This window comes from Ovis canadensis, chromosome 13 (genome assembly GCF_042477335.2).
Source record: "Ovis canadensis isolate MfBH-ARS-UI-01 breed Bighorn chromosome 13, ARS-UI_OviCan_v2, whole genome shotgun sequence".
Classification (NCBI taxonomy): Eukaryota; Metazoa; Chordata; class Mammalia; order Artiodactyla; family Bovidae; genus Ovis; species Ovis canadensis.
Genome location: NC_091257.1, coordinates 70,214,840 through 70,242,219, shown reverse-complemented (window position 1 = coordinate 70,242,219; position 27,380 = coordinate 70,214,840). Strand labels below are relative to the sequence as shown.

Genomic DNA, 27,380 nt, shown 5'->3' with positions numbered 1-27,380 from the left:
TCCCGCCCCAAGACAGACGCAACAGAAAGGATGAACCCCCAAGAGCCAGGGTCAGAGGCAGCCGCACAAGGACCGGTCACATGACCCCCAGGACGCTGCCAGCCTGACCTGCCATTCCCTGCCCCGCCACGAGAGAACTCTCCCATTGTCTCCCCACACCCGGCCTGAAGCTCCAGAAGCTCGAAAGCCGAGAATCGGCCCCTCCTGCGTCCCCTCAGGAGGCAACAAGCCTTGTCAGGGGCAATGAGCAAGCTGTGACCCGGTGCCCGGAGGAGGGTCAGGGAGGAGGGAACACCAGGGAGCAGGCCAGCTCAGGGGTTGCAGTCCCTCCTCCCCCTGCAGCTCCCAGAGCAGCTTCCCCTGGAGCCTCCTGACCATGGGGGCAGTGCGGCTCCCGGGCACCCCACAGGCTCTAGTGCCCCCTCCCCAAGAGCCTGCACCCACACCAGGCCACTCCCTCTCGGGGCATAGACCGGCCCTGGGCTTTGAGCAAGGGGTCGTGGCCATGTTGGCCAGAGACCAGCTGAGTGTGTCAGGCTCTGATTGAAGGGTTGGAGCAAATCACCTATTGATTTCCCCATTACAATTAATTATTGATTCCCCATTACAAATACGCTTTTCTTTCCCTCCTGTGGACTTTACCAGCCATGACCGTCCTCTGGACGGCGTCTTTGCTCACATGGTGGCACAGTTTTAACACAAACGCAGCATTATGCCACGTCCTCCAGGAATACGACCTGACACACACATGCGAGAAAGATCACTTCCTCCAGTGACTTGCTCACAGACGAAATCACTGTAATTCTATGGAACAGTGTATTCAAGCGGAGTGGCCCCCATTTTACTCAGGGGGGCCCTGGGGGAGGAGGTGGAGACCTGGCAGCCGCACAGGTCTTGGGGGAGGGGGCAGGGGGGCCTCAGCCATGAAGAGGTTAGTGCCATGAGGGATGAAATGCCTTACTGGGGGCTCTGGGTGGGGGGGTCTGGGAGACACCCCTTCTATTGGCAGGTAAGACCATGCCTGCAGAGGATAAGGGTCCCCCCAAGGTCATCAGGGGTGGTGAGGGGACAGTAGGGAGGAGATGAGGGTGTCGGCCCCAGAACCTCGATCTCTGCCGCCACCTCTAGGCCCTCCTGTGGGCAGGCACCCTAAGCCCCCTTTCCACGCCCACCCAGTTAGATTCCTTCTTAAACTCCTTCCTGTGCTCCATAGCTTGTTTAGTAACAGAGGCTGAGAAGGCATGAGTTTGATGCACCAGGCATTATGACTACATGCTCACAGAAACCAAGGCTGAGCTGCGGTGGGAGTCCAGATAGGGCAGGGGCACCTCAGCTGGGCACGCAGGGGGCCCACCTCCAGCACCCACTGGTCTCACGGGACCACCGGCCCCACGAGGCCATCAATTCCCCTCTAAACAGAGATGTGTTGCAGTACTTATCACAGACGTTTCCAAGGGCACTTAGCCGTGAGAGAGACAGGAGTGCCCGCGCCTGGCACTGCAATTCCCTGGTTACTAGTGTCGCTCTATCCATGCTTCCAGACCTTAGGATCCCCTCCTCTGTTCTCCTAACTATGTACTGCTACGGCCCCTGGCACGGCCAACCACACCTCTGCAGTCTCCAGCATGTGTCCACACCTAACTTCTCTCCATTTTCCTAAAACCGTCTCTTTGCTGTGCCGTTTTTCAAGTCTGGATCCCAAAAGGGTCCCAAGGCTGTGTTCGGTTGCATCATCTCTTGAATTTCTCAACACCTAGAACATCCCCCCCAAACGCCAACCTATCACAGACTCGGGGTCCGTGGTGCCAGCTCTGTCGATGGCTTCCTCATGGCACATCTGGTCCCGCATTTCAGAGCACGTGCTTCCTGACCATCTCGAATCTTTCACCCATTCATTCACATGAACACTTCATCCAAACTGAACGTGGGATGGTTTTACTTAACTCCATTGCGTTTTATACTTGATCTCATCTCTCTTACACTGAAACTCTTGGTTGGCTCCAAACAATGTTAATTGTTAGTTTACTTGAACCTACAACACACAGTTGTCCCTCAGCGTCCATGGGATGACTGGTCCCAGGACCTCCAGCTCAGGGAGACACCAAAATCCACAGATGCTCAAGTCTTTCATATTAAATGACACAGTATTTGCACACAACCTGCACACACTCACATATATTTTAACTTATGATACCTGATACAATGCCAACGCTGTGTAAATAGATGCCTGTGTGTGGCAAATTCAGGGTCTGCCTTTCAGAAATTTCTGGAATTTTTTTCAAATATTTCCAGTTGGTGGTTGGTTGAGTCCACAGATGTGGAACCCATGGATATAGAGAACCGATTGTACATAAAAAGCTTTAAAAATAACAAACCAAACATCACTGTTAACACCAGGAAGACCAAATGAATTTAAGACTTTTCTGCAATAACTGTTGTCCTCAGAATAAATCCCATGAAGGACTCACAATCTTAATACTGTCCTAGTCACTAGAAGTCATTATTTTCTTGGAAGTTGTACTACCATTGAGCATCACGACTCAATGGACATGAATCTGAGCAAACTCTGGGAGACAATGGAGGACAGAGGAACCTGGCATGCTGCAGTCCAAGGGGCTGCAAAGAGTTGAACACGACCTAGCCACTGAACCACAACAACAAGACTTTATGTGGCTCCAAAAATCAAAGCTATATGGCAAAGCATGCAGCAAACTCATGCCCCCAGACTCCCCTCTATCGGGTCCTTCCCTCTGCTCGGGGGTGACCATTTTTACGAGGTTTTTTCCCCCTCTTTTCAGCATTTCTTTCTACAAGCAGGTGCATACACAAATCCACACTCCTCTCCCCCTTTTACACATGAGGCAGCAAACGGAGGACATTGCCTTTCCTGCTCACCAACCCATCCTGGAGGTCTCACCACTTCCGTGTGCATTGCCCTGGTTCTTACAGCTGCAAGTGTCCCCACTGTGTCGACACGGCTCGTCCACCCACCAGTGCCGTGGAAACCGGGGCATCCTCCATGAACGATACTGAGGATGCTGTGGTGAACGTTCTTGGGCACATGCTTCCTCACATGCATCCAAGCAGAATTATTCAAGTGCAGTCGCAGTGTGACGTGCTGCTTGTTGTCCAGTGAGACTGCTGCGAGCTCTGCCACAAATAATTACACGTCTTGGGGCCCCAGGTAGTTCTGTGCAGCTTTAGTCTTCCTCAACAGGTGAAGATGACCCCACAGGCCAGCCACACCTTGCAGACCACACCAGCACTTATCAGTCAGGGTCCTGACACCCAAGACGTGTGTGAACTGGAAAGAATGTTCATGCAGGGGCCCACACAGAGGTGAAGGGCCTGCAAGCCCACAGAGATGAAGGGCCCACATGCCCTCAGGGGCTGGTGTCCTATAACTCACCCCTGACCCGCTGGGTGACAACTGAAGGACGTCCTCTCACAGCTCTGGGAGGGTCCCCCCAGCCTCGTCCGGTTCCTGGTGCTGTCCTTGGCTGGATCCGTACCACCCCACCTCCGCCTCCCTGCCTTCACCTGGCCCCCCCTGCATCTCAAGTCTCCCTCCCCTGACTTCCAGGCACCAATGCTTGGACTGCGGCCACCTCAATCCAGGACAACATCTCTCAAGACCTTCACCTGCATCACACCTGCAAAGACCCTATGTGCCCAAAGAGCACATTCACAGGTTCCAGGTGGACACATCCTTGGGGGCTACCCCTGCAGCTACCATAGCATGTGGGCAGCTTGGACAGACAACAACCCCCCAGGGCATCAGGAACAGGGTGGGGGCTCCATACTCCCAATGTAGGATGAGAGCTGGAGGCCTGGCTTGGGGGGACCTGGGGAAACTGTGGCCCCAGGGAGCCCAACTGCTGCCACTCCATGACATGGGGGTGGAAGGTGAGGTACGAGGTCCTTCAACCCCACTCTCTCTCTCCTCCCACTGCCCTAACCCTGAAGGAAGCCAGATACAGACGCTGGGGGACGGCATTCCTGGGCACTGGCCTCTGGGGCCCAGAGCTAGCAGGTGCAGACCAAGCAGCCCCATGGGCACTAAGCTGGCTGCCCCTCTTTGGTGCCTCTCATTCCAGGCAGTCGACTACGAGCTGAACAGAGCATTCATGCTGACTGTGATGGTGTCCAACCAGGCGCCCCTGGCCAGCGGAATCCAGATGTCCTTCCAGTCCACGGCGGGGGTGACCATCTCTGTCATGGACATCAACGAGGCCCCCTACTTCCCTTCCAACCACAAGCTGATCCGCCTGGAGGAGGGCGTGCCCACTGGCACTATGCTCACCACGTTCTCAGCAGTGGACCCCGACCGGTTCATGCAGCAGGCTGTGAGGTGGGCCCGCAGAGCATCCTCGGGCTCTGAGAATGGGGTGCCCTGTGCTCCACGGAGAAGAGGCCTAAAGTGCCCAGTGAAACCTGAGACCTGAAAAGTCCTGGGTGGGTGCTTAGGGGCACCCCCAGGCAGGGAGGCCCAGTCCGGGGACAGCTGGATCACCAGCCGCCAGGCTGCCCTCCCACAAGATGGTGGGAAAAGCTTGAAGGACATTCATCCACATCTGGCATCAGACTGGGTCTGGATCCCACCTCTCATTCCCAAGCTTTGTGACTTTGCAAGTCACCAGCCTCTCTGCTCCCCCGTCTCCCCTCTGTAAAGGGGGGTGATAGGAGAATCTGCCTCCCAGGGTTCTTGCGAGGTTAAGTAGCCCATCCTCCTCAGGGACTTCCAGCCACTGCTGTCACCAGCCCAAGTGGGAGGCCCCGGTGAGCTCAGGGTGCAAGCGGGCGGGCAGGAGGGGCTCCCCCAGCCCCTCGCCTCACCCTTCCTCCTCCCTGCAGATACTCAAAGCTTTCGGACCCAGCGAACTGGCTACACATTAACGCCACCAACGGCCAGATCAGCACGGCAGCCGTGCTTGACCGCGAGTCTCTCTACATCAAGAACAACGTCTACGAGGCCACTTTCCTGGCAGCTGACAACGGTGCGCCAGGGGGCAGGGAGATGTGCTGGGTAGGGAGCTGTGAGCTGGGTCCCCTCGGCCACTGGTGCCCGGAGCCCCTCCCTCATCCATTTGAAGCCCACCTCAGCCAAAAAACACGATTGTTACTGTCAGGTTGGAGATGCCACCAAAAGGCAGGACCACGGTCAGCAAACAGAGGACAGAGGGAGCAGCTCTGGCCAGCCAGCACCAGTCCACCCACACCGTGGGCCTGCACTGAGGCAGGGGCTAGGCTTGGGAGCTCCAGGATGACCGTAGTCAGCAGGCGTGTGCACTCATACATGGTCTACAACTGAGTCGCTGTGTATATCACACAGCAGGGTCAGTGTGTGGGGCCATGGGGTGTGTCCTGGGCAGGCCTGGGCTCAGGGGCCCAGGAGTGACCACGTGACTGCCCATGTCCAACCCACAGGGATCCCCCCGGCCAGTGGTACCGGGACCCTCCAAATCTATCTTATCGACATCAACGACAACGCCCCCGAGCTGCTGCCCAAGGAGGCGCAGGTCTGTGAGAAGCCCAGCCTCAATGCCATCAACATCACAGCGGCTGATGCTGACGTGGACCCCAACATCGGGCCCTATGTCTTCGAGCTGCCCTTTGTCCCGGCGAGTGTGCGCAACAACTGGACCGTCACCCGCCTTAATGGTGAGCCCGCCTGAGGCACCTGCCCACTGGCTGCCCGGCCGTCCAGAAAGTCAGATCGAGTCCGGAGGGCAGCCCCACCCGGCCTGTCTCCAGGGAAGCAGTGGAGTCGGGAGCCAGTCTCACAGGGGCCACGCAGCCTTCTCTGTAGGGCAGGGGCCCTGCCTGCTCCAGGGCTCAGCCACCTAGGAGGCCCAAAGGCAGGCCCCAACCTTGTCCTTTAAAGAGCTCCAAGTGATGGAGACCACTCCCCGAGCCAGTCATCAAACAATGGGCCCCACCACCACCACGTGTTCCCTGAGGCGCTTTCCTAGCCATGGCCTTGGTGGATAGGGCTTCCGAGTTCTGGAGTTCTGATAGCATTTACTCATTCCCCAAACCCTTGCCAACACAACATTATTGTTTTAAAATCATTTTTCCAGTTTCCTAGCCAAAATCCCTGTTTCCACTTGCATCTTATAACTACCAGTGGACATTTTTTCATCTATTTGCCGTTTTTTGCTTCTGTGAATTAGCTGGTCAATGTCCTTCACTATTTTTCTTTGGAATGGGTTTTTTTTTTTTCCTAATTGACTTGATAGAACGCTTTCCTTATTAAGGAAACAATTCCTTCATCCTACGTGTTGGAATTGCTCTATTCCTGAATCGCCAAGTCTCTTAACCTTACAGGACGACAGATGGTGTGTGGTATGTGTGTGCGCATGTACGTGTGTGTCTACGTGTGTCTTAGCCAGACAGGCCGGGCCTTTGCCTATTTGCCTGTGTTCGTCTCGCTCAGGAGGGAGGGCTGGCTGCCCACTGAGCAAAGCGCACCCCGCCCCCACCCAGGTGACTACGCCCAGCTCAGCCTGCGCGTCCTGCACCTGGAGGCCGGGGTGTACGACGTCCCCATCACTGTCACAGACTCGGGGAACCCGCCGCTGTCCCACACGTCCATCATCAAAGTCAAGGTGTGCCCGTGCGACGACAACGGCGACTGCACCACCGTGGGCGCAGTGGCAGCGGCCGGGCTGGGCACGGGTGCCATCGTGGCCATCCTTATCTGCATCGTCATGCTCCTCAGTGAGTGCGGCTGACGGGTCCCAGGGGGAGGTGGGGGGCGCAGCATCCTACCCACCAGAGTCTGCCACAAGCCCGATCCAGACTAGGGGCGCAGCAATAGACACGGGCCCTAGTGGCCACACGTGCCCGCCTTCCGCACACTCCCCGAGTGTGCACACACACACAGCCTGCTCACAGCAGCCCCACCCCACAGCCATGGTCCTGCTCTTCGTTGTGTGGATGAAGCGGCGGGAGAAGGAGCGGCACACCAAGCAGCTGCTCATCGACCCCGAGGACGATGTGCGGGACAACATCCTCAAGTACGACGAGGAAGGGGGTGGCGAGGAGGACCAGGTGAGGCTGTGGGGGCCCTCCCGGCCCCGCCAAGCACACCCACGGGGGGCCCTGTGCCCCCACCCGCACTTCCCTCAGCCACTGACCCCAGGCCGGTGCCACCCTGCATCCCAGGGCTCGTTGAGGGGGACCTGGGAGCTGCTGGGCGGGCCTCACTGGGGATTTAGGGTGAGTCTTACCAGGCTGAGCTGGTCAAGAATCCGCCTGAAATGTGGGAGACCTGGGTTCAATCCCTGGGTTGGGAAGATTCCCTGGAGAAGGAAAAGGCTACCCAGTGCAGTATTCTGTCCTGGAGAATTCCATGGACAGTATAGTCCATGGGGATCACAAAGAGTCAGACTGAGCGTCTTTCACTTTACCCCAGGAAAGCTCAGGGACCCTTGCGAAGTGGGGTAACACCAGTCCCAGGTCAGGGACGTGGTACAGAGCAGGTGAGGGGTGGACCCGGGTTGGGGAGGGCTGGGGGCACAGGCCCCACGTGTGCCTTGAGGACAGACAGGATCTGATGGACAGAGGCAAGGCAAGCTTTTCAGAAAGGACAGACCAGGTGATAGACCCAGGCAAGGATGCACCCCATGGACCTCCCTGGCGTCCCTGCCTGCTGTCCCCCACCCCCACCCCCACCTGGGCCCCCTCATTGACTCCACCCCCCCCCCCCCAGGACTACGACCTCAGCCAGCTACAGCAGCCAGAAGCCATGGAGCATGTGCTGAGCAAGGCCCCTGGGGTGCGGCGGGTGGACGAGAGGCCCGTGGGCGCCGAACCCCAGTACCCAGTCAGGCCCATGGTGCCCCACCCGGGAGACATCGGCGACTTCATCAACGAGGTGGGTGGTCCGGTGTGGGGGTGGGATGGGCACACTTGCTCACATGGACCAGAAAAGCTCACTTTTCTGTGAGGAGGGGGTGGTATGAGGAGGCAGAGTCAGACCTGGGTTCACTGAGCCCTGCCTGGGGGTGTGGCAGGGGCAGGCAGGTCAAGCCCCTCCCCTCAGGATCCTCACTGGGAATGGCCTAGGAGGTGGGCATTCATCCAGAGCAGCCATCTGACCACACACTTGAGTCCCTCTCCTGACACCTGGGATTTGAAGTTCCAGCCAACAGGGTCCCTGCCTTTGCTCATCCCCCCTAGTCTTGATATTGACCCCAAGGTGCCCACCTGACAAGTCCACGGGCGTCAAGGGTGCGCCCCACCTCTGCCGCATCTTCCTTTGTGGGAAAGAGGGGGACGGCGAAGCCAGTGTGTGGCCACCTCCCCACACCCCGCCTCCCCTGCCAGGCCAGTCTGTAAACTTTGCTGTACTCTGAGCTCTGAGACACCTTCACGGACATGCAGGAGCAGCACTTACTGAGCACCTACTGCAGGGCCCCACCCCACATCTCCAGTCCCCCGGCTGCACTCTAACCCCGTTTCTGTGGCCCCAGGGACTGCGCGCAGCTGACAATGATCCCACGGCGCCCCCGTACGACTCACTGCTGGTGTTTGACTACGAGGGCAGCGGCTCCACAGCGGGCTCCGTCAGCTCCCTGGACTCCTCCAGCTCCGGAGACCAGGACTACGACTACCTGAATGACTGGGGGCCCAGATTCAAGAAGCTGGCGGACATGTATGGAGGCGGTGAGGAGGATTAACGAGCCTCCCTGCTGGATGCAAGGATGGATGGACGGACGGACGGACGGGAGGAGCAGGACTGGAGGAGGCAACGGGCCTTCCCGACCCCCAAGGCCATGTCACTTAGTGGTGGGGGTCCCCGCCCTGCCCCCGCCCCAGCTGTCTGGCATGAACACTTGACCCGCGGCTGACTCAGCACTGAGGAGAGCAAGAGGCACTCTGTCTTAACTTGAATTTCTTAGGACAGAAGCACTGTTTAAAAAAAAAAAAATGAAAGTGCCTTTTGGTACATGTATCAGATTCCCTCAAACTCAGGAGCGACTAAAAGCAAGCAGACAGGCCCCCCCACCCGGTCCTGAGCGCCCCCAGCCCTGGCTAGTCCCAGCTCTGAAGGCACCAATTAAGGAATTGGAAAGAATGTGTCCTTTTTTCTTTTTCTGGATCTTTTATCAAGAAAACAAATGGGTGACTCGCTTGACAATTGACAAAGAAGAACAACGGGTCCAAACCCCATCAGCCCCTCTGAGTCCTCATGCTTTGCTGTCCAGTTAGGGTCTCCTATCCCATGGGGTCCCCAGGTCAGCTCAAAGACCTACCTTCAGCTTCTGCAGCAGCGAGTCCCCTGGGTGTGGGCCAAGCCCGTGGACCCAAGACCCACTGTGCACTCTGACTTTTGCCCTGACTCCCAGAAGCTGGAAACAGCTGGAGCCGTCCCTGATGTCCCCCATGGCTGCCCAGGGCCCCCCAGTCAATCATTAGGCCTCCCCCAGGGCCAACTATGACCCTGAAAGACACCCAGGTCCCCACTATCTTTGGTCCAAGAGAGTATGGTGTCCCAAGAAGCCACAACCAAAACCAGCCACCATCCCACCAACCCCTGGCATGAGCCCTCCACCCTCTCAATGAGACTCCCAAGAGACCCCATGTCAAAAGCCCCCAGACACTCACCAGTCCAGCCCCTGAAGGCTCTGGATATCTCTGGCCACTGGCAGGGCTGCACCGACCACAGGGACAGCTGATGCTCACTTGGGGTCCAGAAACCAGCACAGCCAGCGGGAGATTCTGGGGTCTGCCCCAGCTCTGCCCCTCTGGACTGGTCTCTGGAGCCCGGGAGCTGACGAGGATGGCAGAAGTCTGCTCCAATGCCGGGACAGTCTCATCGTCTGTGCGGTCCATCCCACACGTGTCTGCACCACGCCCGCCGGAACAGTCTCCTTTCCTTTGGACTGGTGTGAGCCCCCAGCAGCTGCTGGACCAGTTAACTGCTCAAGCTCTCACACCTGGAAGTGCCCTCTTGATGGGCAGTGTGACTCTCAAGCCAGACTCCAGGCTCAGTTCCACAGGACAGCAAGAGGCATTGCGTCCCAAGGACCCACCGGAGCCCCTGCTGTGTTTGCCAGGGTTGCAGGGGGTGGGCAGCTAGAGGGAAACGGGTGAGAAAATGCCCTGGGGCAGCTTCTCCCCCAAGCATCACCCAAGGATAGCCTGTCTGGTGTGAAGGCACCTGGGCTGGCTGGAGAGGCCCCTCCAGGGGAATCCTCACCTGCTCTCGGCTCCCCAGCAGGACTTGGCGTCAGGCCTGCCCTGGAGCCCCACCCTGGGTCTGCTCCTGGGGTCAGGCCTCCAGAGGACCTGGGACAGGGGTGCACATACTCCCCGTGTTCTCCACGGAGAGGGTCTTTGGTCCACACCCCTACCCGTGGCCTGCCCCCAACGCCATGGTCATCCTCTTTTCTAAACAGCTTCAGCCTCGAGGATGAACTTGAGTGTACACATGTGCGTGTGTGTGATCCGCTTGGGTGTGTCCCCACTGGACGTCAGGGTCTTCCCCAAACCAAACTCCTCGCTAACTCCATCCACTCTCCCAGGGCTGAGCTGAGCTGGGGAGGCAACTCGGCTTGTGGCCTGAGGAAGGCAGGTCCATCCTGACCTCGTCCACAATGGCCCAAGGAGGGACGAAGGGACAGGTAGACAGAGGCAGCGGCTGCTTGGGTCATGTGCTGATGCCCCCAGGCAGACAGCCCATCTCATAGACCTAAGTGGGTAGCCTGCCGAGGTTGGGGATACCCCCTACCTGCTATGCAAATCGCTCGGGTTCAGACAGCCAATGAGGACTGTCCCAGCACCTGGGGACGTGGCCACTTGAGGACTGCTAGTGTCCTCAGGGTTGGTGAGATGTGAGCTGGAATCTCATGTTTGTTTTTGCAGTCAAAGTTCTAAGTATGAATATGGGGTAGGGGATCCAGACAGCTGTGGACTCTCCCCACTGGACTCCTGAAGCCTCTTTGGGTCCCCAGGGTCCTGGGCTCACCCCAGGGATGGGGTGCCAGGCCCAGCCCACAGCTCGTTGTCCTGAACACCAGCCCCCCAGCCTCCCTGCAGCTCCTCTCCTCCTCCTCTCATCACTGCCAGGCCCCCACCCTGCAATCTGTCTGTGTTACACAGGCCCAATCCCTGCTCCCAGGCAGCTGGAGAGCAGCCCCTCCTCACTGCCATCCCAGACAGCCTCTGGAGACCCCTACCCTCTCCCAGAAGCATCCGGGAACTCTGTCCCAACCAACAGTTAGCATTAGCTACACAGTCAGTGTCAAACGTTTCTCATGTAGCTTGTAGATGCGACGGGTCCAGACCAGGGGGTGCAGCCAGAGGAGGCCTGGACTCGGCGCTGGCGAGGTGCTCGGGCAAGTCCTGTGCCCACAGAGATTTCTGTTCTTGTGACCAGGACTCACCTACAAGGACACTCCAGTCTCGGGCAGCAGGCATCCCCCGCCCGGAGCCCCAAGCCTATCAGGCCTTGGCAGCCCTTCCCCAAGGCCCAGCCGGCCTTCCGTTTCACGTGTTAGAACACCCAGGCGCCAGGCCTTCCACAGCCAGAGTGTCAGGGTACCCGCCAGCCATCAGGCTTCCCTACTGTGAGCACCACTGACCCATCCGGGCCTTCGAGACAACTCTGTTCTCTCTGAGGGGAAATGTCAGGGAGGGGAGTCTTGGGTTTTGTCATGGCTGAAAGGAACACCAAAAAAGCAAACACAGTCTCCCCCACGAAGAGCGCCCTGTGAGACAGCCCCTGGCCACGTGGTGTATATACGACAGGCCCCACGATGCCAGGATCCGTGGGGGGACCACCTCTGTGTATAATTGGAACGCGTTTCGCTTTTCCTTTCTCTCTCCTTTTTCCATTCTGATCTTTTTTTTTTTTTTTGCATGTTTCTTTTTGACAATGGACAACATGTGTAGCAGCCCGCATGACTGTGGTTGTTCTGGGGAAAGATACTGGAGTATGACGTATTCTCACTGCAACTGAGCATCGCGCAGTTAGACAAATGTTCCAACTTTTTTTGTAATTGTCAACAGCACAACTATTTTGTATTGTTGTTTGTATCATTTTGTACCAAAAAAAAAAAAAAGGAAAAAAAGGGAAGAGCGTTGATGTTTTCAATGTGTTTTTAGTGCCAGGCGGTCTTGGTTCCACACTGAGCAGTGGCTCCGCAGGGTCGTCATGTGCGGGAGCGGACGCTGCTGCAGGGGAGTAAATAAAGCCCCCCTTTTACGCAGTCGGCCTCACCCTGGTTTTTCTTCGAGTGTCCCTGTAAACGGCAGATGGATGAACACAGGGGCTTTGGTGTCAGGAGTGGGACTTGCTCGCTCAGCAAACATCTCAGCACCCACTGTGTCTCGGGCTCCATTCTGGGCTCCGAGCACAGCCCTCAACAGAACCAGGCTCCTCACACGGGTCAGGCCTAGGGGTGTGGACAAACAAGACCCAAGTGCCATGCATCTAAAAATGGTTAGATAGATATACGTTCCTAGAAGGTATAAACCAAGCTAACAAACTGCTAAACAAGGTGCGTCCCACCTGCTGCCTTGGCAGACATACCTTCGTAACAGCAGGAAAGGCCTGCATCAGCTTTAGGATTCTCCTGCCCCTCTGATTCTCTGTGCGCCCCGCACCTTCTCCCCACCACAGGGGCTCTTCATTCCAGCCCAAACTGCAGCCCCAGCCCCATGCCGGCCAGAAACCCTAAGGCAAGTGGGTCCAGTCCTCAGATGCTCTCACAGTGCAGCCTGCGCTTGACTACTGACCTGAGTCTGAGCTGCACTGGCTCACACTTTGCTGGTCACAGAGCCACCCAGGGGACCCACAGGGACACTGCTGGACTCGCTGGGACTCTGCCAGCCTCAGGAAAGCAGCTCCAAAAGGCTGAGGGGTGCCCAGCTCAGCCAGAACTAAGTGATGCAGTCAGACCCGCAGAGGGAGCCCCAACCACCCCCACCAGGCCTTTCTGGGGCTCAAATCACAGCTAATCACAGGTGCAGCTGACACACACAGACACGGTTAACACTTGCTGCAAATGACATTCACAATTAGGCAACTGCTGTGGGCCTGGGATAGGCAGTCAAAGAGGGGTGGGGCACAAACTCCTTGTAATCAGACCCCTGGGGCAATGCCCAGGGTGGGATCATTCTGCTTAAGGTCACTCCTCCCAGCTCCCCAAGTGGCTCAGCCGATTCTTTACTCAGCAGGTAAAGAATCTGTCTACAATGCAAGAGACCCGAGCAGGAGATGAGGGTTAGACATGGGTTTGATCCCTGGGTGGGGAAAATACCTTGGAGGAGGAAATGGCAACCCACTCCAGTATTCTTGCTTGGGAAATCCCAATCCATGGGATTGGAGGCAGAGGCCTGGCTGTCCCCAAAGCAAAGGCCTGGCTCGAACAACCACAAAGGCCAGGCTGGGGTCTCTTGGAAGCCAGGCAGCCCCTTCTCTGACCCCAGGGCCTCTCCTTGGGTCATTTTGCCAGAGAGAGGTCACTATCCTCGCCTACATGTGGATACAGGCCCAGGAGGGCAGTCAGAGAAGTCAGTTCACAGGTGAGCACTGGTAAAGCCCCTGGGGCCTCTGCTGCTCCATCAAGGAGGCCGGGTTCAGCCAGCAGTTGGGGGAAGGGGCAGACTCTGGGACCAACGTGCTGGGGGATGCTCACAGGAGGCCACAGGAGGCAGTGATACAGGTTGGCCCTCCATATGCCCCAGCCACATGGCAGCCCCCCACCACAAATCCGATGCCTACCCACGAGAAAGCTTCCTTGACGAGAGAGGAGCCTGAGAAGAAGAGGAGCCAAGGCTCGGAGAGTGACAGAGAACAGGGCCAAGAGACGAGGAGACGGCTGTGTGGGTGAGGGCAGGGTGTGGGTGAGGGCAGGGTGTGGGGGGCAGGCGGTGGACTGACCCTCACAAAGGCCCTGTTCCAGCTCGGCCCAGGCGTGGGGAGGACCCGCACTCAGCTCTGGCCTGTGGCTGGATGCCCTGGGCTGGCAGCAAGACGGTCCGGAGCTCAGGGAGAGGTCAAGTGGGACGGACGGGGGGTGATCAGGGCACAGTGGAAAGCAGACACCATGAGAGGAGGCAGTCACATGTCCCAGGAGGGGGTGATAAGGGACTGAGCGGAGACTCAGGACTAAATGAGAACCCCAGGTTGATGCCGGCGGGGCCTACGGATGGACAGACTGGTGAGCAACTGCACCCCCGCGAGCTGCTTTTGGAACCCAGCAGAACCCTGTACCCCTCCTTCCCCCGACACACACAGACAAAGGCCCCTCCACACCCCCTGCCTCTCTCTGCAGAAAAGCTGAGTCTCCCAGGCCTCCCAGAGTCACAAAGGAGTAGCTCCAGCAGCTAATGAATACTACATAGTCATGGACTCAGTGTCGACACACGACTAAAATCGTCAGCAAAAAGATGCTACACACCCAGGTCAATAGCTTCCACTCTGAGAGTATGGCGCCCTCTGTCAACATGCAGGGCTTCCCTGACAGCTCAGTTGGTAAAGAATCCACCTGCAATGCAGGAGACCCTGGTTCAATTCCTGGGTTGGGAAGATCCGCTGGAGAAGGGATAGGATACCCACTCCAGTATTCTTGGGCTTCCCTTGTGGCTCAACTGGTAAAGAATCTGCCGGCAATGCAGGAGACCTGGGTTGAAAAGATCCCCTGGAGAAGGGAAAGGCTATCCACTCCAATATTCTGGCCTGGAGAATCCCATGGACTGTATAGTCCATGGGGTCGCAAAGAGTGGGACGTGACTGAGAAACTTTCACTTTCACTATGTCAACATACAGAAGTTACACAAGATGGACTTCACCCCTGATCCCACAGAAATGGAATAATTCTCCGACAAGTGGGGATTTGAAAGCAGCTCTTTGCAAGAAAGAACTCTCTGCAGGAGGCCCTTTGGCCTTGTCACTTTAGAAATCTATATTGTCACTAATCTCAAACCAGGCACCCCCATGCTCTGCTCATCTCTGGCCCAAGCACACCTTTCAAATCTTTGATCACACAACCCCTGGCCTAACCTGTTGGTTCTCTCCATGGATCAAAGACACAGAAAGGAAGACTAAGCAATTAATAGATGACCGGGACTCTATCCCAGCTTCCCCCTTCAGTAATCTCATGAACAAAGTGCATGGACAAGACAGCAACCAAGGAAAGATCACAAGGAGCCAACGAGCCTGCAGACAGTGGGGGCCGGCCCCCGTCTCCATGATTAACTGACCTCACTTCCTCTTTCCCCCTTAAAACGCTCATGGCCAAGCAGAATCTTGGGACTCCGTTTTGGGGGACAGAGTCCCTCCTCCCCAGATTGCTGGTTTCCTGATTGAAAGCACCATTTCCATTCCTGCCAATACGTGCCACTCCAGTATTGATTTTTAAGCAGTGAGCAGCCAGACCTGAGTTCGGTAAAATTTTCACTTAAGAAAAAAATAAACTTTCACCCTGAACCCAATTTTAACTGATAAACACAGGCTGGGTGCTATCTCACAAGAGCCCAGAGCACTCTCAGCCCTCCTAAGCTCTCCTGGCTATCCCTTCCTGCTCTCCCATCCTCTCTCAACCCCTAATCGCCCTCTCCCCCAGCACACAGTCCTCCCCCATCTGCTCAGGGATATGCCCCCGGGAGCTGCCCCCATCCCAACAGCCCAGAGCCAGGTGAGGGAGGTGAAGGAGGGCTCAGCTGCCACAGATCTGTCCCAGCAGGCCCATCCACAAGGGCAGGGGTGCTGCCAGCTCACTGGACCCACCCCCATGGCGCCCAGGGCAGGCCTCTCAAGCACAGCCCTGAAGCACCTCAGTCTGGGGAAGAGGGGTAGTGCCTGGGCACAAGCAGAGTTCTCTCTCGACCCTCCACAGCACAGCTTGAAGCAGCCTCATCAGAGATGGAAGGGCCCCTGAGCAAAGTGGGGTGAGTAGTTCAGTCATTCCCCTTGGGAGGTGAGATGGAATGAGAGGGCCTGATGGCCACCCTGCACTCCCTACACCTGCCACCCTGGCCAGCAGCTCCCCAGAAGCCTGAGTGGCAATAAGCTCATCCTGACCCAGGCCGTCAGGCGTTGGATTGGAGCGCGGGACACTCTGAAGCCTGGGGGCCTCCTAAACACTGACTCACCTGGACAGCATCAGGCCTCACCAAATAAGGGTCCTCACGGTTGACCCTGAGGAAGCAGGAGACCCTGGATACTCACTAAAGGGGCAGGGGATGGCCGGGTGTCGGGTCACTTGCCCACAGCCTGTCATGTCCACTCCCTCTGCCCTCCCTCCCAACCCACATGCTCTATCTCCGCCCCACCCCAAATAATGCCCACCAACCCTGTCCCCACCCCGCCCCACCACACACACACACACACACACACACACACACACACACACACACAGCTGTCCTGACTCACATGCGGCTGAAGGGCGCTGTCCGCGGTGCTGACTTTCAGCTGCCTGGCCCTGCCTCGTGTGGCCTCAGGAAGCGCCCATGGGAACTTCTGCCTGTTTGGAAATAAATCACCTGCTTGGGAACTTACCTCAAACACAAGAACTGCGGCAGAGAGAGGAGAGGTCTGGCCCTCCTGAGCTCCTGCCACGGGGACACCACTTCTCCTAGCCCTCCCCTGCTGGGCCAGGCAGTGGGGAGGGGGCCCAGCAGCCGGGGCTCCATGTGAGCAGCCTGCCACCTTGCATGCCTGGGAGGCTCTCATGGTCCTCAACCCTCGGATTCCTCTGTGCACAGAGCTCCCCAGACAAGATGGTCCTTCAGTTCTCACCGTCTGCATCCTTATGGGATTCCTTCAACAACTTCACTACTGAATGTTCGCGGTTTTACCGCGAGTTTTCCCCCAATCTGTCTCTACATCTTGGCGGGGCAGTGATCGCCCTGGCTGGCCCCACTGTGCTCCAAGCAGCAAGCATGGCCTGACTCAAAGGAGCTGGCACCCCAGCTGACGAGACTCGTTAACCAGGCCCCCCCGCCTCCCTGGGGCAGCAGTGAGTGTGTAGCCAGAGCCTGGCCAAAATCCAGCTTGGCTCCTCCTGGAGCTTCTGACCTTGGATAAGTTCCCTAAAGGTCTCTGGGCCAACACCACCTGCCCAGTGGGTGGCTGGGAAGACGAAGATGAACTGAGAGGAGATAAAATCCAAGTGTCCATGAGCATTTCAGAGTGCCCAGGGGCGCACAGGCACCCAGGGGACCCACACTGCAGGGCCAGCCCCCAGGGATGAGTGCTATGGTCAGCACGCAAGCAGGGTGTGCACAGGGTGTGCACAGGTGTTTGCTCACCAAACAGGCACCATCTCCCTTCACCAACCAACCAGGCAGCTGGTGGGCCCTGCATCCTGGCCCTATTGACTGAGACTTCCACCCACCACCAAACGCTGTAGAAGACTCTGGGGGTGACTTAGGGAGGGGGCAAGAAACTTCCAGAAGCATGCTGGCCCCAGTGGCCAGGCAGGGGGTAGGAGGTGAGCACTCTGCACCTGGAGCCAGGAGTGGGTCTGTGCTGGCAGCTTAGACTTTTCCTTCCTTTAAAATTTCTGGAACGGTTGCCATGGAAACTTAGAGGCTGGCAGTCAAGAGCAGCTGAGGAGACGGCATAGTTGGGCTCCGATCAGCTGGGCCTACAGCCACGCGGGGCCAGTCACCCACACCCCACCCCTCCAACTCTGCAGAAAGAAAGAAAACCTGAATTCTCAGCCTCTCTTGGGAAGTTACAGGACTTGTCTCTGGGCTGGGGACCAGGCTACAGATATGGAGGAAGTCGGGGGAGGATGCTGGACATGAAGGCCCAGTGACTATGCCTGGAGCAATCCAGCAGGTCTTTCACACGCCCTTTGCAGGATGGTGGGTGCCAGCCCCTGCCCTGCGCCATTCTGTTAGCAGGAAGAGGGTCCCTGGTTACCCAGGGCAGCTGGTCAACCTCAAGTGGTAAAAAGAGATGGACCAGGCCATTTCAGGGCCTGAGGACATATCTCAGGGCATGTGTCTGCTTTCTGCCTGCTCAGCTTGGGCCCTAGGACTTCTCACATGGGAACCCAGGAGGACCATGAGAAGGACCTCTGGGTGGCCCAAAGGCTTGACTACTGTTAACAGGGTGTGGTCCAGTAACAGCACATCGAGTGCCCAGCAACAAAATCCTCACCTGACCAGAGAATGAGCCCAGGGGGACAAACTGGTCATGAAATGCATCCCAACTCTGCGTGGAAATCCAGGCCGAAAGGGAGGGGACTGTACACAAAGACCCTTGCCCGCCACCCAGTCCTACAAGAATCAAGTCACCAGCACCACAGTTGCTGACTTGCAGCACAGCCCAACAGGAATTCACGACAAAGACCAGGGCAAGGCGCTTTGTGCTCTGGGGAAACTGGCAGGACTGGGCTTCAGGTAGTCAGATATTTCTAGGAGAGAATCTTAGGAACCCAGTTTCTTGCCTCTTCCCATACTGAGAAAAGCACTAAAACCATTAACTAGAGACCCACTCAAAGACAACAGTTACCTCCCACCAAGCTGTGTGCTTGGCTGCCTGCATCTCACGAACAAAGTCACATACATGGACGCCCCTGGTAGTACAGAGGATAAGACTCTGCCTGCTAATGCAGGGGACACAGGTTCGATCCCTGGTCTGGGAAGACTGCACATGCCACAAAGCAACTAAGCCCGTGGGCCACAAATACTGAGCCTGTGCTCTAAAGCCATTGAGCCACAACTACTAAAGCCCATGCTCTGAGATGAGAAGCCACCCTAAAGAAAAGACCAGCCCACGGGCATCAACAAAAACTCAGTGCCACCAAAAATAGATAATTTTTTAAAAGATCACTTATGCTGACCCTCCCCTCATCTCTGAGACATCCTCAGAGCCCTTTGAGAAGCTGCCTCCTAGATTATAATCTGTAGATTGGCACAAAAACTTCCCATTTCTTTCTCAGACTTGACCAGTGTTTTCACACACACAGTTGTATGCCCATGCTTTTTAATAACATTTTGGTAGCTTCACTGAGATGTTCTAGGGGAATGGAGAGGTCCTCCACTCCCACAGACCTGGGAGGCAGGCACACAGCTGCCCCTTGGGCAATCAGCTTAGTAATGGGCCCTCTGGGCTCTAAACCCAGGGCGCCAGCCAGGTTTCCGACCCTCCCCAGGGAAGTGAAGATGGAAACCACACTCTGAATAAGTGGGCTTCACACCTGCCTTGGTTAACCTCTCAGCCACCCTGGAGTTGGGAGTGGGGGTGTTACTACTGTCTTCACTTTAGAGACGAACAAACTGAGGCCCAGTAGGTGAAAAAGCTGCATCCAGAGGAGGGACGCGAGCCCCAACTCTGTGCTGCAGGAGCAGGGGCCCTAGGCCAACCTTGCCAGGAGCCCAGTGAGGGCAGATGAGGTGGGGTGAGGCCTGAGGACCCCACCCCTTCTGCAGGTGCCCAAACGAGGGGCCTGGGTCTGGCGCTGTCACCACCCCCCTCCACCTCATTCCCTGCATGACTCCCTTCTTCCTCAGGCCCATCTCTTCCAGAAAACCCTGTGGGCTCTCATCCACAGTTGGTGGAGGACCCCCTCCCAAGAGGCAGTCCCTCCCCTCCTCTCAGTGAGGGAAGGGTCCTTGGCTCAGCCAGACTTGGGGACTGTACCTGGCTTCCTCACTGAGTTTGCCCTGGGAAGGGGAGGAGGGGAAGGACCAGGAGGGTGGGAGTGAGAAACACTTAAGACAGGCTCCTTCCAGGGTGGGGTCTGTAACACTGGGGCGGTCTTCGGTCCTTCCCCAACCTCCTAGGAGCTGGTTATCAGGGCCTGGCTGCTTCTGCAGGCCTGGTTGAATTGACAAGTGAAATTCTTGCCACCACCTTGCCCTAGCACCTCCAAAAAAGGCTCACTACTGGGCCTTTAGGCATGGCTGGATCTAGGTGCTCCAAGAGCACCACTCTTTGCCTCTGTAATGGCCTCAGTTTCAGCCATGCTCTCCAGAAGCAACAGCCAGAGCTGACTTCCTACTCGCCCCCAAACACGTACAGCTCCTTTCTGTAGATTGCCCACAGCCCTCCCTCTGCACCCCTTCCCCTCCTCTCACCTCCTCTGCTTCCCCTCCCTACATCCCCCATCTGCCCCCTCCTCACACCCTCTCTTTTCCTTAGCATGCGCCATCCCACCACCACTGGCTGAAATTACTGCTGCCAGCACCAGCAGTCCCTCAGGAGTCATCTCCCATCTTTAAAAGGCCCTCCTTCAGCTCCTGCCCCTCTTCCCACACAGTCTGTTCCCAAGCTTATATACCCAGCTCGACCCCCAACTCATCCTCTCTCCACCATCACCCCCTACTCAGCAGCATCCCACCTGCAGGGCATCCCTGGGGGCAGGGCAGCTGCTCACCACTCTCTGGCACTCCTTGCCCCTGGCCTGATGATTAACCGTGTGCTGGCCTGAACCCTCACGTGGCACTGGTGACTCTGCAGCCACAAAAATTGTGCCATGCCCCTGCCCTGGGCATCACTCCCAGACACCGTGGGCCTCCCCGGCCTTCCCTCTGCTGACAGCTCCTCACCTCAGCCCCAGCACCAGCCTCTATTCACCTGAGCTAATGCCCCAGGTTACTGACCACATCAGTATAGTAAGTACCCTACTTACGAATGAGTCCCATTCCGAGAGCACGTTCATAAACCCAATTTGTTCAAATTAGCCTATGTACCCAGCTAATACAATCAGCTATATAGTACTGCGCTGTAATAGGTTTACAACACTTTTCACACAAAGAACACATAAAAAAACAAACACAAAAAATAAAACTTTTAATCTTACAGGACAGCACCTTGAAAGTACTACAGCTGGCCTATAGAGGCTGGCATCGAGTGAGCAAGCAGGGAGAGTTACTAACTGGAGGAAGGAAAGGAGGTGGGAAATGGTGGAGCCAAAAGATTGTCAACAATAGGAGATGGAGGGTAAGCTGCAGTTTCACTCACATCTGACACTGACAGAACGCACATTAGCATCTTTGAAAGTTCACAACTTGAGGGTTTGTATGTAGGGGACTTCCTGTAGTTCATTCCTTTTACTCCCGGGTAGTACTGCATTGAGGGCTTCCCAGGGGGTGCAGTGGTAAAGAATTCACCTGCCAATGCAGGAGATATGGGTTTAATCCCTGGGTTGGGAAGATCCCCTGGAGTAGGAAATGGCAACCAACTTCAGTATTCTTGCCTGGAGCAGTCCATGCACCGAGGAGCCCGGCAGGCTACAGTCCATGGGTCACAAAGATTCGACCATGACTAAGCACACACGAAGCACAGCTTTTTCACTGAATAAATACCCTCCGGTTTGCATGCATTCACCTTGATGGAGTATGTTTACACAGAAAGAGTGACACAGTTCCTCAGGTGTTCCCGCCATGTCACACAATGACAGCACGTACGAAATTCCATCTGCCCAGGGCACCCACAATGTGATACCATTGATCTTTACAGTTTGAGCCAACGTGGGCACCTGGTGACAACTTGCTGTGGTTTTCACGTACTCCTCTCAGATGACCAGTAATGGTGAACACCGTTCCATTCATGTATTGGCTCACTGGCATGTCTTGACACCTGTCCAAGGGTCTCGCACATTTCTTAATGAGTTGTCTTTCGACTGCTCAGTTGTGAAATTCTATTAATGTATTCTAGACACGAGTCCTGTCAGGAGTACACACCACAAATGTCTTCTGGAAGTCCTTGGCTTGGCCTCTCTCTGTCACAAGAGCACCTTTGGATGAGTGGATCTATAAGTTCCAACTTTCCAGTCATTTCTCTACAGCTTGTGCCTTCTGTTCCCTTAGAAATCCCTGCCCACGCCCAGGTCACAATGATCTGTGACATCTTTCCCCAGAAGCTTTGTGGCGTTAGACCCATCTTCAGGCCTGTGGTCCATCTCGAAGCGACGCATGCGGTGTGAGGGTAGAGTCGAGGTGCGCCTCCCTCATCGGGGATCTGGTTCACACCAGCAGAAGCCTAGTGACCACAACGCACGGATGCATTTCTGGACTCTATTTTGTTCATGGATCCTATCTGTCTTTACACCAATACTGCGCTGTCCTGATGATTTTCTCTCTCCAGAAAGTCACGAAATCCAGGGGTGGAAATTCTCCAGTTTTGTTCCAAACTGTCTTGGCTCTTCTATCCTCTGCAGCTTCTGGACTCAGATTTCAGTTTCTATGAGAACTGCTGGGTTCTGACTGGGATGGCACTGAATCAGTCTGGGCAGAACTGCTGTCTTCACAATACTGGGTCCCCTCCAAGGGCTCTATTTCTCCCTTTAGGTCCTCTTTCATCTAATTTCAATGTAAAGATCTTTAACTGCATATATTCTGAGCTACCCCAATATTTTCAGTGGTGGTGGTAATGTTCTCTTTTGTACTTTCTACCTTTCTGCTTCTGGTGCATGGGAATTATGTTTTATTCTGGATACTGACCTTGTACTCCAATATCTTACCAAATACACAGCTCAGTTTCAATGTGTTTGTAGATTCTTCAGGGATTTCTGTGCCCGTGAGTGCGTTGCCTAAAGCCCTGCCTTCACCTTCTTCATCTTCAAACCTCATGCTTTCTCTCCTCTGCCTTTCTGCCCAGCTGCCACTGCAGTTCCCTGCGAGATGCACATGGTCAGAACAGACATCCTGGTCATGGTACTGGCCCAGCCCAACAGCTTTCTATCCCAAGCCCACACAGGAATGAGAGTCGGACTTGAGACAACTGGTAACAATTCTGTTGAGACACCGAGCAGTACCCAGTGCTCACAGGAGGCATAAACACAGACACACGTTTGCCTCTGAGCTGCCGGCCACACCTCTCTCAGGGGTCATTCCTAGGTAGGAAGCATCAGTCTGCACCTGGGTGAGGCCCTGGGCAAGACGACCAGACCCTATTAGACGTACAGGTAAGCTGGAACCAAGGCTGCACCAGCAGAAACGCAAGTACTGCCGCCCTTCACTGACTAAACTAGTTTATCCCAGGGCCAAGAACTTATCATTGTTCAGCCGCTCATTCATGTCAGACTCTTTGCAACCCATTGACTACAGCATGCCAGGCTTCCCTGTCCTTCACTATCTCCCGGAGTTTGCTCAACCTCATGTCCGTTGAGTCAATGATGCCATCCAACCGTCTCATCCTCTACTGCACCCTTCACCTCCTGCTCTCAATATTTCCCAGCCAAGAACTTAGTGAGAACAAAGTATTAGTCTTGGGGGAAGAGTCCAAGTATGACCTCAGTACTCAACCACCTCTGGCATTCTGGTACACAGGGAAGATTGGAAATCATGCCCTGGTGCTTCCTGCTAAGTGTTAGTCACTCAGTCCTGTCTGACCTTTTGTAACCGCATGGGCTTGTAGCCAGCCAGGCTCCTCTGTCCATGGAATTCTCCAGCCAAGAATACCGGAGTGGGTTGCCATTCCCTTCTCCAGGGGATCTTCCCAACCCAAGGATCGAACCCAGATCTCCTGCATCTCAGGCTGATTCTTTACCGTCTGAGCCACCAGGAAAAGGCTCTAAAAATTCACATCTACCCTTTCATCGCCAGCACCACAGGTGTTATGGGCTGAACTGCCTCCCCGGCCCAAAAAGGATCACGTTGGGGCACGCCCCAGGAGCTCAGAACTTGACCTCGGAATGTGACCGGGTCCTCACAGAGGCCATCAAAGCTCAAACGAGGTGACTAGGGCAGGCCCTCACCCAAACGACTGGCATCTTATGAAAGGGAGGGATTTAATCATGTAGAGAGATGTGCACACAGAGAAAACGGCCCAGCAGGCAAAGAGCGACGCTTCCACAAGCCAAGAAACAGCGACATGCGCACAACCGCCAGGAGCCGGGGAGGCCTGGGCGCGCCCTCCATACCACACTGCCTGCACCCGGGTCTCGACCTCAGCCTCCAGCACGGAGACGACCAACCGCAGTGCTGCGTCACTGGGGAGACCGACACATGGGTCAGATTGAGGCTGTAACTTGACAGAACCCCACGGATCTTGAGAGACCCAAAAAACCAGTCAAAATCAACGAGACATGTACGGCAACTGCTATCAAACAGACGAGGCCGGCGGCGGCTCTCGCGAGACCTGCGCTATCGTGCACTGGCCCCCTCAGGAACCACAGTGCATCGAGGCCAAGCTGTCACTCACCGCCAGACAGGGCGGGGCCTCCAGCGACCACAGCCCCCCCCCCCCCCCCCCCACCGCCGCCACCGCCACCGCCACCGCCACCACCGTGGGTCCGCATCAGGGCTGGGGCCAGGACGCCCACGTGTCCCCACCCCCGCCTTACCTTCCCACTCCCAGGGGCGCCCCAGGCCTCTGCACGGACAACAGCCCAGCGTCCACGCTGCACGAGTCCATCCGTGTCCAAGGAAGAGTGGCCCAGCAGGGAGCAAGGCCTGAGCTCGGCTCCTGGGCCCTCACAGGCGACACCAGGTCTGACTCTGGAGGCAGGTCCTGTCCTCGGAGGTGAGGCTATTTCTACTGGACTCGCTGGGTTATAGACACTGACTCCTAACAAGTGGCTCATAAAGACACACCTCAGCGGAGCCAGAGCTAAATCTCTGGCAGCAGAATCTACAACGGAAAACTGGGAAAAACAGGCAAAACAGATACAGATAAATTTGTTTTTAATAAAGGAGTTAATTTTCTTTCAATCCTATATAAAACAATAGCAATTAAAAACTTCATTTTTGAAAGTAAAATATTTACATATGAACAAGTAACTGTGCAAAATTTACATGAAAAAATGGAAAGACAGGGATTTCCTAAAAGACAAAATAAAAGGTGTAACAGTTTTCAGGTGTCCATAAAAAATACTGATCAGCATTCAGTTCACACGCGCGAATAAAGTCTAACATGAGAATTCACACAGAGAAAGCCAAAGTATTTACAGTCATAAAAGTACTATCAATAGACAATTTAATACAATAACCTCTGAAAATATAAAGAACCAATTAGTATATTTGTAATAAAAAAATAGGTACAAAGAAGGGGCTTTTGCTCTGGACGTCTGTAAAGTGGGCCCACAGCTTGCATACAGTCTCTTAGCAAAATAATTATAGTTACATAGCCATCTTCATGTTATGTGCCAAAAATTATGTACAATTACTGACAAAATACACCAACCATTTTTCAACACTTGATTCACACTGAGAAACAGTCTTTTGATGATTCTTCTCAACTTTGATTTTATTTCATCTAAGTTTTCACTTTTAGCTAAAAAACACAGTGCAAGTAAAATAGATTTATGCTGAAAAGGTTTTCATTTCTTTTAACTTTACAGCTTTACAAACAATAGCAAATAAAATGCATTTGTACAGATGCTGACCACACATTCAGAAGGAGCCACGTCACTGGGGCCCCACGAAGCAGAGAGGGACAAGCCCCGAGGCGCAGGCGGACGGTGGGCTGCCTGCTCCTCGAGGATCCTGAACGGAGGGGCGGGGGAGGGAGGGAGATAAATAGTCTAAAAAATCAGTTTGCTTTGCCAACTGACTAATACAAAAATAAAATAAGTGAAATGAGGTCACTGGCTGTAGACACACACCTACGCAGTAAGCCGGGTTGAACTAAACCAAATGCACAAACGATGTAGAAACCGCTATGAGGTGACAAGAGGGCAGCTAGTTATTTGCTAAACGATTCCATCAGTTTTTATATATGGCTTGTTTGGCAAGAAGGCCACTCAATCAAAGATGAGTTAGGATTTAATTGTCCTGTAAGAGTACCCGCAGGCCTCTGTGTTCTCTGTTACAGAAACATGTTTTCCTCCATACTGAAGAGTTGACTTAGAAACAGGAATATAAAACTGTTCCATTGTAAAGAGGTGACTGTTTTTTAAACAATATCCCATTTGCTCGTTACAAAAAGGCGTAATCTGCAAATATATAAAAAGTCCCCAGGCGTCTCTGCTAAGAGGCCGCGTCCGTGCTACTTAAGGAATGCTTTGTACAGCAACAGTGAATGGCTTGTCTCGCGTTCATTTTCTAAACAAAATATGAGGTCCCTGAGGTTGACCCGCGTGATCCTTTGCCGCGTGAACTGTCTGGGGGTTCCGACGCCGGAACTGCCTGGGACCGCCGAGCCTGGGCCCGAGCCCTGGTGACGAGAAAGGAGAAGACAGCCGAGTTAGTGGAGCGCAGAGGTAGGCAGGGCCCTCAGCGCTGGAAGGAAGGGGCAACGCCAGGTGCTACCCCAGGACCGCAGGCCTGGGGGCAGCGCACGCTTCCCTATAGGTGTCCCACGGAACCCGGCTATGGAGGAAGCCAGGCCTGGACAGGCTTAGGCCAACTGCTGGAGCCGTGGTGCTCAGCCAGTGCCTAACAGAAGGGGTGAGAGCAGGGGGCACAACCCCACGCCCACCTCCAGGTCTGGTGCGCTCAGGCACACACTGGAAGATGCTAACCCTGCGACTCCCCACAGAGCTCAGACTCTGGCCCCGGGCACAGAAGAAAAACGTGGCGGCTCCTCTGCCCCAAAGGGTCGCAGAACGGCTCCAGGGCTCGTGGCTGGCATTGCCGGTGTCCAGGACTCAGGTGGGCTGGCACTGCACCTGCGGTGGCCATGTCACCCCCCACTTCGCCAACAAAGGCACATTCCCAAAGCCACAAGGTCCAGGCTCGTGGGCTGGGCGGGCTGGCGGTCAGCAAGCTGGGTTGCAGGACTTTTCGGTCACCATGTCGTCTGCAGCCTGGAGGATGCTCCCCACTCCCTTGGGCTAACAGCGGCCTGCATTGCTCGGCGCCCAGTTTGGTCAGCCTGCGGGGGGATCCAGCCGAAGGTGTGAGCTCTGGCGCCTGCCTGCTTGCAGAGCTGGGGTACTGGGTGCCTTCCTGCCGCGTCGCCGCCCCCGCAGCAGCAGCATCCATGATTTCAGCACGTCTGTCACCGTCTCCATCCAACACTCGTGGGCACAAACCACACAACTTCCAACTGGACGAGTCTTGGTTTTCCATTCAGAATGAACAGGAAGTGTCTGTATTCTGATGGTTAAAGTTGCTCATGTGTATTTCAAGTGCAAAACTTACAATGGAACTTTTACAGTGTTTTCTCAAAGTTTAAGAAGGTGGGAGCCATGAGTCCTGTGATGCTGGAGGAGGCCGCAGTGCAGCAAGCGGCCAGCAGGTGGCAGGCGAGGCATCCCATGCGTCTTCTGTTAATTTATGAGTTCCTTACACCCCGCCCCCCCCCCACTTCAGAACCTTAATCACCAGTCCGTCCTCCAGACAAGTCCTCTGGTGACTACTTGTCTGTGTTTGAAACAACTACTTAGGTTTTTTGCCAGTTTTCCCTGAGTCTCCCTAACAGCCTTATAGGAGCATTTTGGGTACAAAACAAACAGCACCCCTGAAAAGGCAATGATGAAAACACACAGCCAGAGAGGAACCAGGAAAATGGGAGCTGGCCTGTG

General features: G+C 55.4%; 2 protein-coding genes and 1 long non-coding RNA gene across 3 annotated transcripts in view; 1 reads left to right on the top strand and 2 right to left on the bottom strand.

Annotated features, from left to right (window-relative positions):
• CDH4 (cadherin 4) overlaps nt 1-12,085 on the top strand; it is a 478,160-nt gene extending 466,075 nt beyond the window's left edge. The window contains exons 10-16 of the mRNA XM_069546793.1: nt 4,098-4,351; nt 4,855-4,997; nt 5,428-5,661; nt 6,487-6,720; nt 6,914-7,053; nt 7,715-7,879; nt 8,478-12,085. Of these exons, the coding sequence (XP_069402894.1) occupies nt 4,098-4,351; nt 4,855-4,997; nt 5,428-5,661; nt 6,487-6,720; nt 6,914-7,053; nt 7,715-7,879; nt 8,478-8,684 (1,377 nt within the window). The 3' untranslated portion in view covers nt 8,685-12,085. The remainder of the gene's footprint in view (nt 1-4,097; nt 4,352-4,854; nt 4,998-5,427; nt 5,662-6,486; nt 6,721-6,913; nt 7,054-7,714; nt 7,880-8,477) is intronic.
• The window catches only part of LOC138417091 (uncharacterized), a 28,222-nt gene extending 3,665 nt beyond the window's left edge, over nt 1-24,557 (bottom strand). Inside the window, exons 1-2 of the long non-coding RNA XR_011247989.1 lie at nt 24,258-24,557; nt 16,388-16,478 (exon numbers count right to left, since the gene is read on the bottom strand). This is a non-coding gene — a long non-coding RNA (uncharacterized lncRNA). The remainder of the gene's footprint in view (nt 1-16,387; nt 16,479-24,257) is intronic.
• Nucleotides 24,558-24,580: 23 nt separating this feature from the next.
• TAF4 (TATA-box binding protein associated factor 4) overlaps nt 24,581-27,380 on the bottom strand; it is a 65,190-nt gene continuing 62,390 nt past the window's right edge. The window contains exon 16 of the mRNA XM_069546792.1: nt 24,581-26,068. Coding sequence (XP_069402893.1) covers nt 25,901-26,068 — 168 coding nt within the window. The 3' untranslated portion in view covers nt 24,581-25,900. The remainder of the gene's footprint in view (nt 26,069-27,380) is intronic.